This window comes from Bubalus kerabau, chromosome 3, assembly GCF_029407905.1.
Source record: "Bubalus kerabau isolate K-KA32 ecotype Philippines breed swamp buffalo chromosome 3, PCC_UOA_SB_1v2, whole genome shotgun sequence".
NCBI classification, from domain to species: Eukaryota; Metazoa; Chordata; class Mammalia; order Artiodactyla; family Bovidae; genus Bubalus; species Bubalus kerabau.
Genome location: NC_073626.1, coordinates 121443163 through 121460760, shown reverse-complemented (window position 1 = coordinate 121460760; position 17598 = coordinate 121443163). Strand labels below are relative to the sequence as shown.

Sequence of the window (17598 nt, the reverse complement as noted above, 5' to 3'; positions counted from 1 at the left end):
ATTTTTTCCAAATGTACATGACACCAGCAGCAGGGAGTGAATGTACGTATGAGTATGCACATGTATATCTTACATTTGCAGATGCTTATCGTATATCTCTTGAATATATCTTAATGATATTTAAAATGATCACTTTTATACTGGAAAAAAAAACAGATACTAGCATATGAAGCAAAATCATGTTGATTTATAGTGGGGGACATGAGATCTCAAGGACATGTTTGAAAAATGCTAACTTACACATCTGCTTTTAAACCAAGAAGGATTAAGGTCAACTGTAAAGTTAATAAAATAGTTCAAAATGTTTATTAATTAAAATGTAAGCAAGTTACACCAAAGAAATTGAAACTGTTATAGAGAAACACTGGGCTGGAAGAAGCACAAGCTGGAATTAAGATTGCCGGAAGAAATACCAATAACTTCAGATATGCAGATGACACCACCCTTATGGCAGAAAGTGAAGAGGAACTAGAAAGCCTCTTGATGAGAGTGAGAGAGGAGAGTGAAAAAGTTGGCTTAAAACTCAACATTCAGAGAACGAAGATCATGGCATCTGGTCCCATCATTTCATGGCAAATAGATGGGGAAACAGTGGAAACAGTGTCAGACTTTATTTTCTGGGACTCCAAAATCACTGCAGATGGTGAGTGCAGCCATGAAATTAAAAGACGCTTACTCCTTGGAAGAAAAGTTATGACCAACCTAGATAGCATGTTGAAAAGCAGAGACATTACTTTGCCAACAAAGGTCCGTCTAGTCAAGGCTATGGCTTTTCCAGTGGTCATGTATGGATGTGAGAGTTAGGCTGTGAAGAAAGCTGAGTGCCAAAGAATTGATGCTTTTGAACTGTGGTGTTGGAGAAGACTCTTGAGAGTCCCTTGGACTATAAGGAAATCCAACCAGCCCATTCTGAAGGAGATCAGCCCTGGGATTTCTTTGGAAGGAATGATGCCAAAGCTGAAACTCCAGTACTTTGGCCACCTCATGCCAAGAGCTGACTCATTGGAAAAGACTCTGATGCTGGGAGGGATTGGGGGCAGGAGGAGAAGGGGATGACAGAGGATGAGATGGAAGGATGGCATCACCGACTCAATGGATGTGAGTTTGGGTGAACTCCAGGAGTTGGTGATGGACAGGGAGGCCTGGCGTGCTGCGATTCATGGTGTCACAAAGAGTCGGATACACATGAGCAACTGAACTGAGAGGCAAAGAACCCTTGTTAATCACTTAAGATTTTAATACAATTTTAAGGTAAATATCTAGTAGGTAAAAATGCAGGTGATAGAAAATTTGACCGTTTTGTACTTGTATTTGGAAGGGCTTCCTTAGTGGCTCAGTGGTAAACTATCTACCTGCCCTATCTGAAAGATCCCCTGGAAAAGGAAATGGCAACCCACTCTAGGATTCTTGTCTGGGAAATCCTATGGAAGTAGGAGCCTGGCAGCCTACTGTCCATGGGGTTGCAAAGAATCAGACACTACTCAGCAACTAACCAACAGCAACAGTTTGTATATGGAGAATTACCTAAACATTATGTTTTTCAGAAATATATATAATAAAGTGCAGAAATGTAATTTCTTTAAACACCTAAGTTGTGATAAATTAAGTAACACACTGAATATGTTTAAAGCTTTATGCCACTGAAAGAACAGGTATTGTACCCTAAATAGACTGAAAGAAATACTAGCAGTATTTAACAAAGAATCTATCTTATGTTGTGTTCTCATCACATGAAAAAGTAGAGAGCAGTAAAAATCCTTTGGAGGTGATAGATATGTTTACATTGTTGACGGTGGTGATGCTTTCGTGGTGTTTACTTATTTTCATCTCATCCATTTTTATACATTAAATATGTACAGTCTTTTGTATGTATTCAATGCAAAGTACAGCCTTTAGTATGCATCAATTTTTATTTATATTCAATAAAGTGGCTTAAATAAATTAGGGGTCTAAATGAGATTATTTGTAAAATGTAATGAAATGCACATAATTTATGTATAATAAACACTTAATAGTTTTTATTGTTCAACTGCAAGCAAAGTTTCTCATTTAAAACTTGATTTATTCATCTCTTAAATATGCTGTTTCTTATCAAATCAGTGCTAGGTTATACTAATGGCCTCTAAACTTGCTCTCTGCCTTTAGTTACCTACACTCTGTTATAAACTTTCCTGCCAAATGTGTCTTTACATGTATGATATCTTTTCATATTATGCCATTCTCAAAACCTTCTTTGGCATCCCATTATCCATGGAGACAACAGTTAGTCTTTCATTAGTTTCTTATTAAATAAACCTTTTGCCTTGTGCTAAATGATTTTTTAGGAAGGAGGAAGAGGGGATGGAAGATGAGGAAAAGACAGAAGACAGAGAGAGAGGACAGAGACATTTAGCATAGTCTTTATTCCATCTGCCCTGGAAATGACTATAGGTCAGTGGTGGAAGATAGCAATGTATATAAATAATATAAAATATTTAAAATTTGAGGTAAAAAAGAAGAATGTTAGACTATTGAGGAGTAAGAAATTCACTTAGATGTAGACATATTGGGGAAAAAAATTGTCAAAGAGGATGGAACGTCTTTGACAAAAGTTCTGATGAAAACAATGGGTATAGAAAGGGAAATGTCTTAGAACATAAAGCAGCCCCGTGTCACCCTCTGCAAATTACAGAGTTTAGTTCAGGCAGAGCAAACTCTGTGCTGTGCGCTGTGATGAAGTGTCAGGAGTTAGATGATGTGACACCTTAGTCACATCTTGTGAGTCACGTCAGTGGCACTCTGTGTCACCTTAGTGACATTTCATAAGCTTGTGGCAGCTGTAAAGGATCTGCATTATCAACCATACCTCTGCAGGTGTGAATTAGAGTGGCTAGCCACTGAGGAAGGGATATTAGAAAATAAGCTGTAAAATGTTTTAGGGGAAAGATGATGAAATTCTGCACTATGTTAATACATGAAAGGACAAGTGAGAATCAAATGAATAGATATCATTTATTGTGTGCTTACTATGCTGTGATGGCTAATTTTATATGTAAATTTGGATAAGTTTTGGTGTCTCTTTGGTCAAATACTACTCCTGTTGTGAATGTAATTAAAAGGTATGCTTAGCATTTATAATCAGTTCACTTTAACTAAAAAATAATATGATTTGTCCTTTCTAATCAGTTGAAAACCTTAACAGCAAAAACAGGCTTCCTGAAGGAGGACTTCTGCCTCAGTTGTGCAGCTCAAGATTGTGATACTAAATCTTGTCAGAGTTTCCAGCTGACCGGACTGCTGCCATAATTGCATGAATCAAGTTTCCTATCTCTTTCTCTCTGAATACACATACACATATATATGATACATACACATATATACACATATACATGGTTAATACTGTTTTCTGGAAATCAACTTGTGCATATGACCTATCTCATTTAAACTGAGAATAGCTATGATTTTCTTTCATTTTTAAAACAAGCAAGCTTAACGCTTTCAACCTTCCATAAGTCACAAAATAAAAAACAGAGAATCTGAGGTTGAACTGAGTCTTTTTTTTCTAATTCTAGATAATGTGTTTTAGTCAGTGAAATGTTTTTTCCTTCTTATGTTCAAATTTCATTTGATTTTCAAAATCTTTCAATTCTTATGGTAGAATTATAGGTAAGTATAATTAATTTTTATATATGAATTTGTGTGTGTGTGCCAGTCACTCAGTCGTGTCTGACTCTGTGACCCCATGGACTATATAGCCCACCAGGCTCCTCTGTCCAAGGGATTCTCCAGGCAAGAGCACTGGAGTGGGTTGCCATTTTCTTCTCCATTATATGAATTTAGAAGAATTCATATAATTATAGGAACTATATGAATTTTCAAAATGTTTTACAATGAGTGATTTTAACTTTCATATGATGAAGCTATTTTGAAAAGAAAAAGGCTATATCATCTTAAACCAGAATTTTTTTCAAATGAATGAGTAATATACCTTTTCCTGTTTCAGGATCTATTATTTCCTTCCATAATACATTTGCTACAAGTAAAGTAATGTACTCACTGTCTTTTCTAAATAATACATGTTGTATTGTGTCAGATTCTTTCCTCATGTAGTTAGACCCATCGAAGTTGTTTTCCCCTACACCTAGTGCTACTAAAAAATTCTACATCCTTTAAATTCTAATTAAGACTTTCTTTATCTATGAATTATGCCTAATCTCTTACCTTTCTTCTTTATAGCCAGGGGTTTATTTTACAGCAAATAAAATTTGAAACTGAGAATTAAAGATGAAAAATGAATTGTCCTTAGTTTATAAACACTATAAGACTCATTTAAATTAATTGCAATGGCTCATCTCTGAGAAATCATATTGCTGATGGCTTCAAATATTGACAAAGCCTGTCATTCACATGAAATGGACCAATAGCTATTTGTAGAGATAACTCTTTAATGATAATGCATTGAATTTATGTATACTTGCACAAAACATAACCTCAATAAGAGTGGAATTCATTGCAAACTTTCCCAAATGACTTTGAAAAATGCCATTACACAGAACTTAACCTCATTTCTTCACAAATTTAGTGACATCAAAAGTCCTAAAGAAGTTAAAATTCAAATGACAAAGTTTTTTTTTTATCTTTTAAAAACAATAAAATCTAACACCTCTAAAATCCTATATGCTTGATTGATACTTATTAAACATGATAGCATTATTAGTAAAGCATTGCTATTGTCAGCACTTTACAGATAAGGAGACTAAGGCATATGGAGATTAAGTAGCATTCTCAAATATAGATGTATGAGGATTCAATCACCTGCAAGATAACTCCCTTGAGAAGATCTATGCTTTTTATAAACTTTTAGCACTTTTATGACTGTTTCAAATATGTTAAAGAATAATGAATCAATAGCAAATATGAATCATTAGAGAAAATGCATGCGACTAATACTACTTCATTGAGAGTATGAAACTGTTTTTTTGTCATAAACTTTGGCACAGAATTTTTCTCCTCTCAGACTTGCAGAACAAGAGTCATTTATAGATTTGTCCCAAGGACTCTCAAGTGCCACAAACATGAGGTTATCTTGGGTTTCTGTGTTCTGACATTTTGTGTGTTTAGAATCTGCCTCTGCCCTATGAACCAGCTCTCTTGTCAGCAGCAGAGCAAAGTGAGTAGGACTATACAACTGCCCACTTCACCATTGCCCATGCACACATTGATTCTTGCCTTCTCTGAATCAGACCTGCACCTTTATATCTAGCATATTCTGTGCATTTTCTGCTGCCAGCTTTTAGGAATATCATAATGGAATGGATCTAGAGACAGTCCTACCTAGGAATATAAATACACTGTTTTAAATGTTTCTAAAATAGACATATGATAAAGACAAACACACTGCTTATAATCTATGGTATTAGAATTGTCAGGTAGTTAGAATAGAAAAAAAACAAAGAGTCCAAGATAGCAGAACAACGCAGGTTGGGGGTGCCTACAAAAGAGGAAGTCGAGGACCTGAGTGAGAACCTCTGGTCCTGGGCATAAACAATCTGGTGAATACTTGAACCACCACCTATTTTTCATAGGATGTAACCCACCAGGCTTCACAGGGAGGAGACAGAAACAATAAAAAGGGAAGCCAAGAGGAATCAGGACCGCTTTAGGGGTTGACCTGCACTTGCATCTTGGAAGCCACTGCCCTTTGCCCCTGCCTGCTTCCCACGTGAGCTGTAACCGAGCTGTAACTGTAACTAGTTTGTTGTTATTAATATGGTCTTCTGCCTTCTGTTTCATTGTTAAAAAGATCTGGAATGACAGACCACTTGTAGCTCAAACAAGCAGGATTTTGTTAAATATTACTTAGTATCTGAAGATCTTTTGATCAGACATCCATAAGTGACCTCTCCCATTCAGGAGTTGTTTCCCTTGGTGTCTAATAAAAACAGTTTGCCCCCAAGTTTTAAAGCATCTTTTATCAAGTTTGCAATGACTGCAAGGTTTTGAAGGCAGGGAGGCCAGCCTCAGGTGGTTGGGTGGAGCCTCTTGGACAAGTATGCCACTGACTGGAGTTCAGGTCCCAACGTTTAAGTTAACATTCCCAAATCTATGTCTTCCTTCTTATGGACATATAGATGGAATGCTTTCTCTAGGTTTGGCACCCTCAAAGCAGGTGCCTGGATTAAGGCCTGTTTTAGTGTAACCTCTGCCTTCTGTTGAGGACAGAATCACAGCAGTATTTTTTTCATTTTTAAATTACTACTTGTTGTCTTTAAAATAACTTAATCAACCATTTAGAGTAGATATGACAGTGAATAGACTGTTACATAGGATTTCTTTATAAAATACAACCATAAAGATGCTTAAGCAGCTTCAAGTCTAACGTCTGGCAAATTTGCATGTATTTCTCTCATTGTTATTGACAAACTTGTTTTAAAAAGCCTTAAAAACTTAATTATGTATTAAGATAGACCTAATAGGCACATATAAAACATTGTACTTCCCACATGGAAAACATCTGTAAAAGTTTATGTTAAGCCATTAATCAACTCTTATTATTTCCAAAGTCAGTATTACAGAGACCTGCTTTTGAACTTTAGAAATCAATTTCAAATCAGAGTTCATAGTTTTGTAAATTCGAAAACAAACATCAAAATAACCCATCAGAAGTAAGAACATATGATCTATTTTCTACATATTCAAACCAAATTAGTATAAAAATATCACTATCAAACTTGAATGAATATTAAGCAAAATTTAGAGAAAATTCTAGTCTTCAGTTATTTTTTACAAAAGAAAAAGGAAACACTAACATTATACTAGGAAGGATAAAATCAATTCAATATTTGGCTTTTTGACAAGACAAATGTGAAATTTATAAATATCAACCAAAGCTGACCATGAAAAAAAAGAGAACAGAACCTACAAATAATATTAGAAAACACGAAAAAATAAATACAGAAACAAATGTAAAGCTTAAAAAAACAGAGAAGTTAAATGTATTATGATAAAAATTTGAAAATTTAGGTGAAATGGAATTTTATAAATGCACAGATTACCAAAACCTTAATCTTACAGTTATAATAAAATAATTAAAAAAAATCTTTCCACAAAAAAAGAAACTATCACACCATAACTAGACACATCTGTAGGTTAGCTAGTGCAAAAAGATTTTAATAAAATAAAAAGTATAGAAATTGGAATAAAGAAGCAATAATGTCATTATTAACAAAAAATATGACAGCCTGGAAAAACTAGGTATTGATGAGGATACGGAACAAAGGGAATTCTCACATTGTTGCTAGTAGGCATATAAACACACAAAAAAACTTAGAAATCAGTTTGGCCATGTGTACTACTTTTGACCATGCTGAAGCCATGCAAACAAGCAATACCACTTTCTGAGTAGTCTGCCCTTAAAATCTATATCCAGGCCTGCATGAGACATGTACAAGAATATCATGAAGCTCAAATTGCTTTTACATCAATCATTCTCTTTTAGAACTTGTGATAATTTCAAAATTATTTCAAATTATGATGATGAAAAAACCCTTTCTTAAGAGAACACTGTCAAGTGTAGACTACTATCTTAAATTTTTGCTCTGAATTTTGCTTTAAGAATAAATAAAACATTATGTAACCGGAATTTTGCAGAACTGGCCTTCATATTCTTGGATCTCTTCTGGGTTTCATGATCAACTAGCAGTTTAATCACACATTACTCTATACATTTTTACTATTTAATTAATTGACAACATAATATTGGTACTGTTTGATATATTCTTAAATTGGAGTATTAGATACAAGATATTAAAGTAATGGAAAACATCCATATAATAGGACAACTTTTACAAGACATTGCCTTCTATAGGCATTTCCCATAGGGCCCTGGCTGACAGTGTTTGGTGCATATTAATGCCTGTACTTACCAGCTGCTGCCCTTGGACACCCCAGGCTGCGTACTGCAAGACAGAGTCCTCTACTTCTGGAGGATTTAACTCCCAAACTTCCCTTGAAAAAAGGTAAATATTTTTATATGAACAAATTGACACCTACACCCACAGTTCAGTTGGATAGTTGCTCATGGAAATGGATGATCAAAGAACTTACCTAGTGTGTATATTGTAGATCACATACGAAGCAGTATACGAATAATGAAAAATCTGAAACAAAAGAAGAGTTATAGTTTGGAGTAAAGGCTCTATTTTAATGAGTATACATATGTTTTTTACTAAATTCTGGAAATGCAAAATTGGTTTTAGAGAGAATTCAAAATGTGATTCTTCATTACCTATAAAATAAAGTTCAAACTTTATTCAAGTTTGAATATTGAAACATTGACACTCCAGTGTTTTGGTATTTGTGTTCTACATGGTTTTCCACTCTTATCATCCACTACTTCCCTTCACCTAGTCTATACTTCAGCTATATTAGATAAGTTCCTTCTGTATATTCTGAATATCTCTCTTATTTATTTATTTATTTTTTTACGATATCCTAACTTCACTCAGATGAAGAATTTTCCTCCTTCCATTACAGCCTATCTATCTAGAGAATTTCTCTCTCTCAAAGTTTACTTTTGACTCTTAGGACATTTCACATCCTGTAGCACAAATTAGATAAGATTTTAAGTGCTTGTTTCCTTTTCCCACTGGAATCAGGTCCAGGTGTGTAATACCTTGGCATCCGCCATATTACCTTATATAGTATCATGTTTGCCTGCAACATACAATCAATATTTGTTGAATAATGATTCTGATGGGGAAAAATCTCTTGCCAATGGAAGTGCTTGTGGAGACAAAATGGGATAATACCCCAAGCACTTCATAGAAATATCTGAAAAAAATATGTTAAATAAATGGTCGCAAGTATGTATCTTCAAGAGACATCCTATTTCATCTTATAAAGAGTCCTGTTTCTTTCTAAAGGGCATCCTCCAAAGGATCACAGCTTCTGTGTTGAGGTGGCATTAAGGACCATAGTGGATAATGCAAAGATATCCGTAAATTTTGGTTCTTACTAATTAAAGATGATGAAATAATGGAATACAGAGAAAATGAGGAAAATTGTAAAAGATAGGTTAGGGAGAGAGATGATAAATTGTGACATTTTAATGAAATTATATTTTTCTAAGCTATATGGATCTAGTGAAGAAACTTTTTTCCACTTAACTATATTGTTATATTATTATTTACATGATTCATAGAGCTTATAATAATACTTTCATTTTTCAGCATGTAATTATGAAAGCTTCTCTTATCCTATAGTCGATGTACATTGCACAAATATAATACTGTCAATTAAAACTCCTCAGAAGTCAATTATTATTTCTTCTCACTGCAATAATAACTTCAATTAAACATGATTGGCCACATATTTGGTAAATAAATACTAGTGTTCATTCTATGCATTGAAATTACAATCCTCCCACAATTTGTTATATTACTGTGTTTCATAATGAAGTGTTTCCTCCATTTCTTTTGGAATAACTATTAAACCTGAAATCACCTTTACTATAGAGTCATAGAAGTGAAAAAAATTTTTCCTGGTGTCTATTTTGGCATTCATATTGTGTTCTATAAAATTCCATATTTGATTACAAATTTTAAATCTTGAATTTACTACTATAGCTGATAAAGAGGTGAGAACTGTGACCACTTCTACATTTTGTTTTCCCATTTCAGAAAGTTCTGTTGCCAAAGTAAACTGCCAAGTCATTAAGTGGTCTTCAAATCAGACAAATGTTTCAATGATGTTATGGGTAGAAACAAACTATTCATTCCATCTGTTAATCTACCTAATGTACTCTCCTATGAATTCTAGGTTCATATCCCTCTTGACAAAGAGTTCCCATTCACTACTGTTTTAGTCAAAGCAAGCCAAAATAATCACTGACACAAAAACTGGATGAATATAATCATTGAATGTTGGTCTCTTTCTATCATATTTATATGACGTAGAGCTATAGAGGTTACGGGCTCTTCTCAGTGTATGAATCCTAAGAACTTAGATGTCTTTCCAATGATGGGATTTAGAGAGAAAAATATATAAATTTACTTTCTGCTTTGTAGTTCTTAGCTTGATACAGTATTTGTTTCTCTCAGCTGGTATGTTGAAATGGAAGATCATAATAAAGAATTTAACCCTCGCAGATACAGAGAACTAACTAGCATTTGCCAGAGGAAGGAGGATCAGAGGATGAGGAAAACAGGTGAAAGGGATTAAAAGGTACAAACAACAAGTTATAAAATAAATAAGTCACAAGTATAGTTAATAATATTGTATATGCATAAACTATAAAAATATTGAATCACTATGTTGTACACCTGAAAGTGAAAGCCACTCAGTCGTGTCTGACTCTTTACAACCACATGGATTCTCCAGGTCAAAATACTGGAGTGGGTAGCCTTTTCCCTCTCCAGGAGATCTTCCCAACCCAGGGATTGAACCCAGGTCTCCCACATTGCAGGCGGATTCTTCATCAGCTGAGCCACAAGGGAAGCCCTGTATACCTGAAGCTAATATAATATTGCAAGTGAACTATACTTTAATTTTTTAAAAAAGTTAACCCTACCCAACCTGCAAACACATAGCAAACATATCACAGAGATTGAGCCTCAACTATAGGTTCCCTAAAAAGCCAATAGTTTGCAGTTTACAGGTAATTAGATCCTAACCCTTTTCTCCTGGCTTAGAACTCTTTCCAGTAAATCCACTATCCTTGATGTGTATGTGTGTGTGTGTGTGTGTGTGCATGTACTCACAGAAGATCTCAAATACTTCTTGTTTTGTAATTTTCCCATAACTAAATTACATTATGTGTCCACCATAAAATATAAATAGTACAAGGTAGGAGATAAACAGGGTTAGAGATAGACATTTCTTTATGTTTGTTTGCATAGTGTTGCAGAGATTTTAAAAGGGGGAATTTTCAAGAAGAAATGAACTTGGTTTTATTGAACATCTACATTAAGGCACATTGGAATAAATTCAGTCTGTGCTAATCTGCATCTCTCTCCTTGAATGGCATTTCTATTCCTTTTTTTTTTAATTTATTTATTTTAATTGGAGGCTAATTACTTTACAATATTGGAATCAGCCATGGGTGTACATGGCTCCCCATCCTGAATCCCCCTCCTACCTCCGTCCCCATCCCATCCCTCAGGGTTGTCCCAGTGCACTGGCCCTGAGCCCCCTGTCTCATGCACTGAACTTGGACTGGCGATCTATTTCACATATGGTAATATACATGTTTCCATTCTATTCTCCCAAATCATCCCACCCTCGGCTTCTCCCACAGAGTCCAAAAGTATGTTCTTGACATCTGTGTCTCTTTTGCTGTCTCACATAGAGGATCATCGTTACCATCTTTCTAAAAGCCATATATATGTTTTATTATACTGTATTGGTGTTTTTCTTTCTGACTTACTTCACTCTGTATAATAGGCTCCAGTTTCATCCACCTTATTAGAACTGATTCAAATTCATTCTTTTTAATAGCTGAGTAATATTCCATTGTATATATACCACAGTTTTCTTATCCATTCATCTGCCAATGGACATCTAGATTACTTCCATGGCCTAGCTATTGTTAACACTGCTGTGATGAACATTGGGGTACTCGTGTCTCTTTCAATTCTGGTTTCCTTGGAGTGTATGCCCAGCAGTGGCATTGCTGGGTCATATGGCAGTTATATTTCTAGTTTTTTCTATTCTTTTTTAACATCTTCACTTCCTTTTATCATATATATCTCTTCTACATTGGCTTTGTAGGTCTTGTTTTATGATGAGAAGTTAAAAATGGAATCCTTAAGGTTAGAAACAGTCTTTTTACTGTAATTATTGGCTGCTGTAAAATGAGGGCCAAATTGAACATCTGATAAGATCCATGGTGACAAAGAAATTTCATGGTCAAAAATTACATATACAGCTCATCTCTGCAAATGATGCTCCACTGCTTGTTACAGAGTATGAATAGTTATGGCAAAGGTAGTAGGTGTGGGGCAAAACTGAGACATACTATGTAAAAATTTGATCAAATGTATACTCCTGGAAGCTGGACCTGACATGATATTCAGTCTCCTGATACCAAAAGGTATTGGAGGTACAGAAAATATCATAGGATCCCACAAACCAATCCAATTCCAATCATCTCTAGGAACTTATACAAGATTACTAAATGTTAATCATCGGTATAATTGATTATCATTATTGCTGTTATGATCTATAAGTCACCATGAACATTGAATTAGAAAATACTGAATGATTTCTCCTAGGAGAAATACAGGATTAGATTCCTATGAGCCTCTGGTTACATTTTGATCAAACAATCAATACATTTTTAATGTGTTTCTTTTTAACTTGAAAAAGTGGCATCTAACACTGAATATTGTTCATTCATTAGCATTGAGCTCATGGCCAATGGTATTATAACTCATGTCTGAATGAAGCTTACCTAACTCATGTTCAGTTCAGTTCAGTCACTCAGTCGTGTTCGACTCTTTGCGACCCCATGGACTGCAGCATGCCAGGCCTCCCTGTATACCACCAACTCCCCGAGTTTACCCAATCTCATCTCCATTGAGTAGGTGATACCATCCAACCATTTCATCCTCTGTCGTCCCCTTCTCCTCCCACCTGCAATCTTTCCCAGCATCAGGGTATTTTCCAATGAGTCAGCTCTTCACATCAGGTGGCCAAATTATTGGAGTTTCAGCTTCAACATTAGTCCTTCCAATGAATATTCAGGACTGATTCCCATTATAATTTGGATCTCCTTGCAGTCCAAGGGACTCTCAAGAGTCTTCTCCAACATCACAGTTCAAAAGTATTTTGAATTCTTTAGCACTCATATTTCTTTATAGTCCAACTCTCATCCATATATGACTACTGGAAAAACCATAGCCTTGGCTAGATGGATCTTTGTTGGCAAAGTAATGTCTATGCTTTTTAATATGCTGTCTAGGTTGGTCATAGCTTTTCTTCCAAGGAGCAAGCATCTTTTAATCTCATGGCTGCAGTCACCATCTGCAGTGATTTTGGAGCCCAAAAAATAATGTCTGCCACTATTTCCACTGTTTCCCCATCTATTTGCCATGAAGTGATGGGACTGGATGCCATGATCTTAGTTTTCTGAATGTTGAGCTTTAAGCCAACGTTTTCACTCTCCTCTTTCACTTTCATCAAGAGGCTCTTTAGTTCTTCTTCACTTTCTCCTATAAGGGTGGTATCATCTGCATATCTGAGATTATTGATATTTTTCCCGGCAATCTTGATTCCAGCTTGTGCTTCATCCAGCCCAGAATTTCTCATGGTGTTCTCTGCATATAAGTTAAATGAGCAGGGTGACAATATACAGCCTTGAGTTACTCCTATCCCTATTTGGAACCGGTCTGTTGTTCCATGTCCAGTTCTAACTGTTGCTTCTTCACCTGCCTACAAATTTCTCAAGAGGCAGGTCAAGTGGTCTGGCATTCCCATCTCTTTCAGAATTTTCCATAGTTTACTGTGATCCTCACAGTCAAAGGCTTTGGCATAGTCAATAAAGCAGAAATACTATTTGATGTTTTTCTGGAACTCTCTTGCTTTTTTGATGATACAGAGGATGTTGACAATTTGATTTCTGGTCCCTCTGCCTTTTCTAAAACCAGCTTGAACATCTGGAAGTTCATGGTTCATGTATTGCTAAAGCCTGGCTTGGAGAATTTTGAGCATCACTCTTCTAGCGTGTGAGATGAGTGCAATTGTGTGGTAGTTTGAGCATTCTTTGGCATTGCCTTTCTTTGGGATTGGAATGAAAACTGACCTTTTCCAGTCCTGTGGCCACTGCTGAATTTCCAGATTTGCTGGCATATTGAGTGCAGCCCTTTCACAGTATCATCTTTTAGGATTTGAAATAGCTCAACTGCAATTCGATCGCCTCCACCAATTTTGTTCATAGTGATGCTTCCTAAGGCCTACTTGACTTCACATTCCAGGATGTCTGGCTCTACATGAGTGATCACACCATTGTGATTATTTGGGGTCATGAAGATCTTTTTTGTTCAGTCCTAACTCATGTAATTTCTCTTTAAAACACATCATAGTCTACTGGCACCTGGCACTGGCAGCCTACTGGACTGCACTTCAGCTCTATGCTTGGGAGCCATTTAAAGGGCAAAATCATGAAAAAAAAACACATGAAAAAATAGCCCTAAAAGACCCTCAAAAGGACACTAATTTACAGTATGAAAGCTGGAAAAAGAAGGCATTGCATCATCTTCTTTGATCTCACCTGGGAAAGTGCACATCAGGCATCACAAATGTTCTCCTGTTCGGCACTTGTCTTGAATGACTGAGAATGTGCAGAAAATATGGATCCTGAAGTTACAAACTGAATTTAGAAAATAGGCATATTTGCAATTCCAGAATCCTTAAATATAGAAGACCAACTATACACATAACATAGATATAGCATGAGATATTACTGGAAGAAATAAGAAAAATAGCAGTCATATTTAAGGCCTGCTAGAACACAAAAGGGCTTCCTAGGTGGCTCAATGGGTGAAGAATTTGCCTGCAATGCAGGAGACATGGGTTTGATCCTGAGTTAGGAAGATGCCCTGGAGAAGGAAATGGCAACCCACTTCAACATTCTGGCCTGGAAAATACTATGGACAAAGAAGCCTGGAGGGCTATAGTTCATAGGGATGCAAAGAGTCATATATGACTGAAGTGACTGAGCACTCACTCATGCATGCAGAACACAATAAATGTATAAAAGTTATCCAGGTTAGAGTTCATGCTTTACATGAAGTAAATGAATACTAGCTACATCCATTCAGTTATCAAATGTCTAGTACACAATTTCTTTGACACAGTTTTGCACTTGGTAGCATTTTAAAAAATGATTATGGTGATAAAAGCCATTTTTAAAAAGAATGAAATACAAAAGAGTATTAGTTGACAATTTTTATTTACTCCGGAAACAGTGTCAGACTTTATTTTTCTGGGCTCCAAAATCACTGCAGATGGTGACTGCAGCCATGAAATTAAAAGATGCTTACTCCTTGGAAGGAAAGTTATGACCAACCTAGATAGCATGTTCAAAAGCAGAGACATTACTTTGCCAGCAAAGGTTTGTCTAGTCAAGGCTATGGTTTTTCCTGTGGTCATGTATGGATGTGAGAGTTGGACTGTGAAGAAGGCTGAGCTCCGAAGAATTGATGCTTTTGAACTGTGGTGTTGGAGAAGACTCTTGAGAGTCCCTTGGACTGCAAGGAGATCCAACCAGTCCATTCTGAAGGAGATCAGCCCTGGGATTTCTTTGGAAGGAATGATGCTAAAGCTGAAACTCCAGTACTTTGGCCACCTCATGCGAAGAGTTGACTCATTGGAAAAGACTCTGATGCTGGGAGGGATTGGGGGCAAGAGGAGAAGGGGACGACAGAGGATGAGATGGCTGGATGGCATCACTGACTCGATGGACATGAGTCTGAGTGAACTCCGGGAGTTGGTGATGGACAGGGAGACCTGGCATGCTGTGATTCATGGGGTTGCAAAGAGTCAGACAGGACTGAGAGACTGATCTGATCTGATATTTGTTGGTCAGTTTATAAACATGTGTTGAATACTAATTATATGCAAGCACATAAGTCAAGTACCTTGCCAAATGCAAAAACTATAACATGATCCCTGCCCACAACTCACTCATTTGCGGTGGCAAAGTTAGGAAACATATTAGCATAAGGGCATCTAGTTGCAGGTCTTGGTTAAATTAGGACTTGCAAATTATAAACCATAAGCTTTCCAAAAGGCAGTTAGTAATCTGTTTCAAGATGCAATCATAAAGAAGATAACAGCTGAGTTAGGCATAGAAGGGACTAATATAATTATTGAATTGAAGACTTACTATATACTGGACACTGCCGAGCACTATACATATATTATTTATGTTAAATAAACCTCAGGAAGTAGAAAGTGTAATTCATAATTCATATGACAGGCTCTGGAAGCATTGAAAGTTTAAGTAAGAGACAGAGCCACAATTTGCACCTACATCTGACTGATTACAACACATATTATGACTTAATCTCTCTGTACACTCTCTCAGGGACCTGGGACAGGAAGCATGACTCCAGCTTTGCAAAAGATTTATTTCTGAAAGACCTTTTAAGACACCACCCAAAGATTTATGGACAAGAGTAGGCATGAATTAATTGTGATTATCACAGTTAACAGGGATTTCATTGAAAGATGATCTAATATATCAGATTAAAAATGTAAATCCCCTTCTCCTTTAGCTGTTTTTCAGATTTTTTCCTTGGAATATCAGTTATTACTTAAGACATCTATGGAGATTCATGTTAAAGAGAGTTACATTTACAAGAAAAAAAGAAAGGGTGCTTTAGTAATTTATGCTTAAGTAGAGGCTTAAATCTCTAGGTACCAAACCTCTGCACTGCAGTTAAACTGCCGAAATGGAATAAATAGCATGCATTTTCATGGCCTTGAGTATATTTAAAATAGGACTCTGGATTTGCCATTAAATCAGACAGTTAGGAAAACTAAAGTGTGAGGAAGTAGGTCTCTGAATAAATAATATTAATACTTGTGAAAAATGGCAGTGAGAGAAAAGACCATGTAGCAACAAAGTGTTTGTTTCTCTTGGAAATAAGTGGTATGATGTGAAGTTTGTTCTAGGATAATAACTTAGCGATGAGTAAGGAGTGGCTCTGTTGTTGGAAATTTTATCTTTATTATTCAATGAAAAAACAGACCATCAGGTAGGAAACTCTAGTGGGGTAATTAGGGTTCACAAAATTACAAGATGCAGTTCTACAAAAAATTTTTTAAGACACTGTATTAAAAAAAAAAAACAAACTGTGAACATTGTGAACAGCAAGTACTAGTAGAAAGAGAAAATAAATATGGGAGGGTATTAAAGGTATAAGTAATATTTGTCATATTTTAGTCTCCTTTCCTTAGTCTTTAAGATTGACATGAACACTCTGTGAAAGTGAAAGTTGCTCAGTCGTGTCCCACTCTTTGTGACCCCATGGACTGTAGCCTCCCAGGTTCCTCTGTTCATGGAATTCTCCAGGCCATAATACTAGAGTGGATAGCCAGTTCTCTTCTCCAGGGGATGTTCCAAAGCCAGGGATTAAATCTAGGTCTCCCTTATCGCTGGCAGATTCTTTACCATCTGAGCAACCAGGGAAGCCCATATACCACAGGGAACTCGACTCAATAATCTGTAATGACCTATATTGGAAAAAGACTCTAAAAAAGAGTGGATATATGCATATGCATAACTGATTCACTTTGCTGTATAGCAGAAACTAACAACACTGTAAATCAACTACATGCCAATAAAAATTAATTTTAAAAAACTTATATGTGTTGATAAGATCATTACTGACAGGTTTTACCACCTATGTCAGTGCTTCTTGGGATGAACACACCCTAGATTTCCCTACTTTGAGATTTTCACTGATGTCATTCCCCTTGATCCTCAATCTGAAAGTGGATAAAAATGGTTTCTGGGATTCACAGGTGGCTCAGTGGTTAAATAATCCACTGGTGAATGCAGAAGATGCAAGTTCAATCCCTGTGTCAGGTAGATTCCCTGGAAGAGGAAATGGC

General features: G+C 36.0%; 1 protein-coding gene across 1 annotated transcript in view; it reads right to left on the bottom strand.

Annotated features, from left to right (window-relative positions):
• DPP10 (dipeptidyl peptidase like 10) overlaps positions 1–17598 on the bottom strand; it is an 802980-nt gene that overhangs the window by 167778 nt on the left and 617604 nt on the right. The window contains exons 6-7 of the mRNA XM_055572870.1: positions 8086–8138; positions 7905–7986 (exon numbers count right to left, since the gene is read on the bottom strand). Of these exons, the coding sequence (XP_055428845.1) occupies positions 7905–7986; positions 8086–8138 (135 nt within the window). The remainder of the gene's footprint in view (positions 1–7904; positions 7987–8085; positions 8139–17598) is intronic.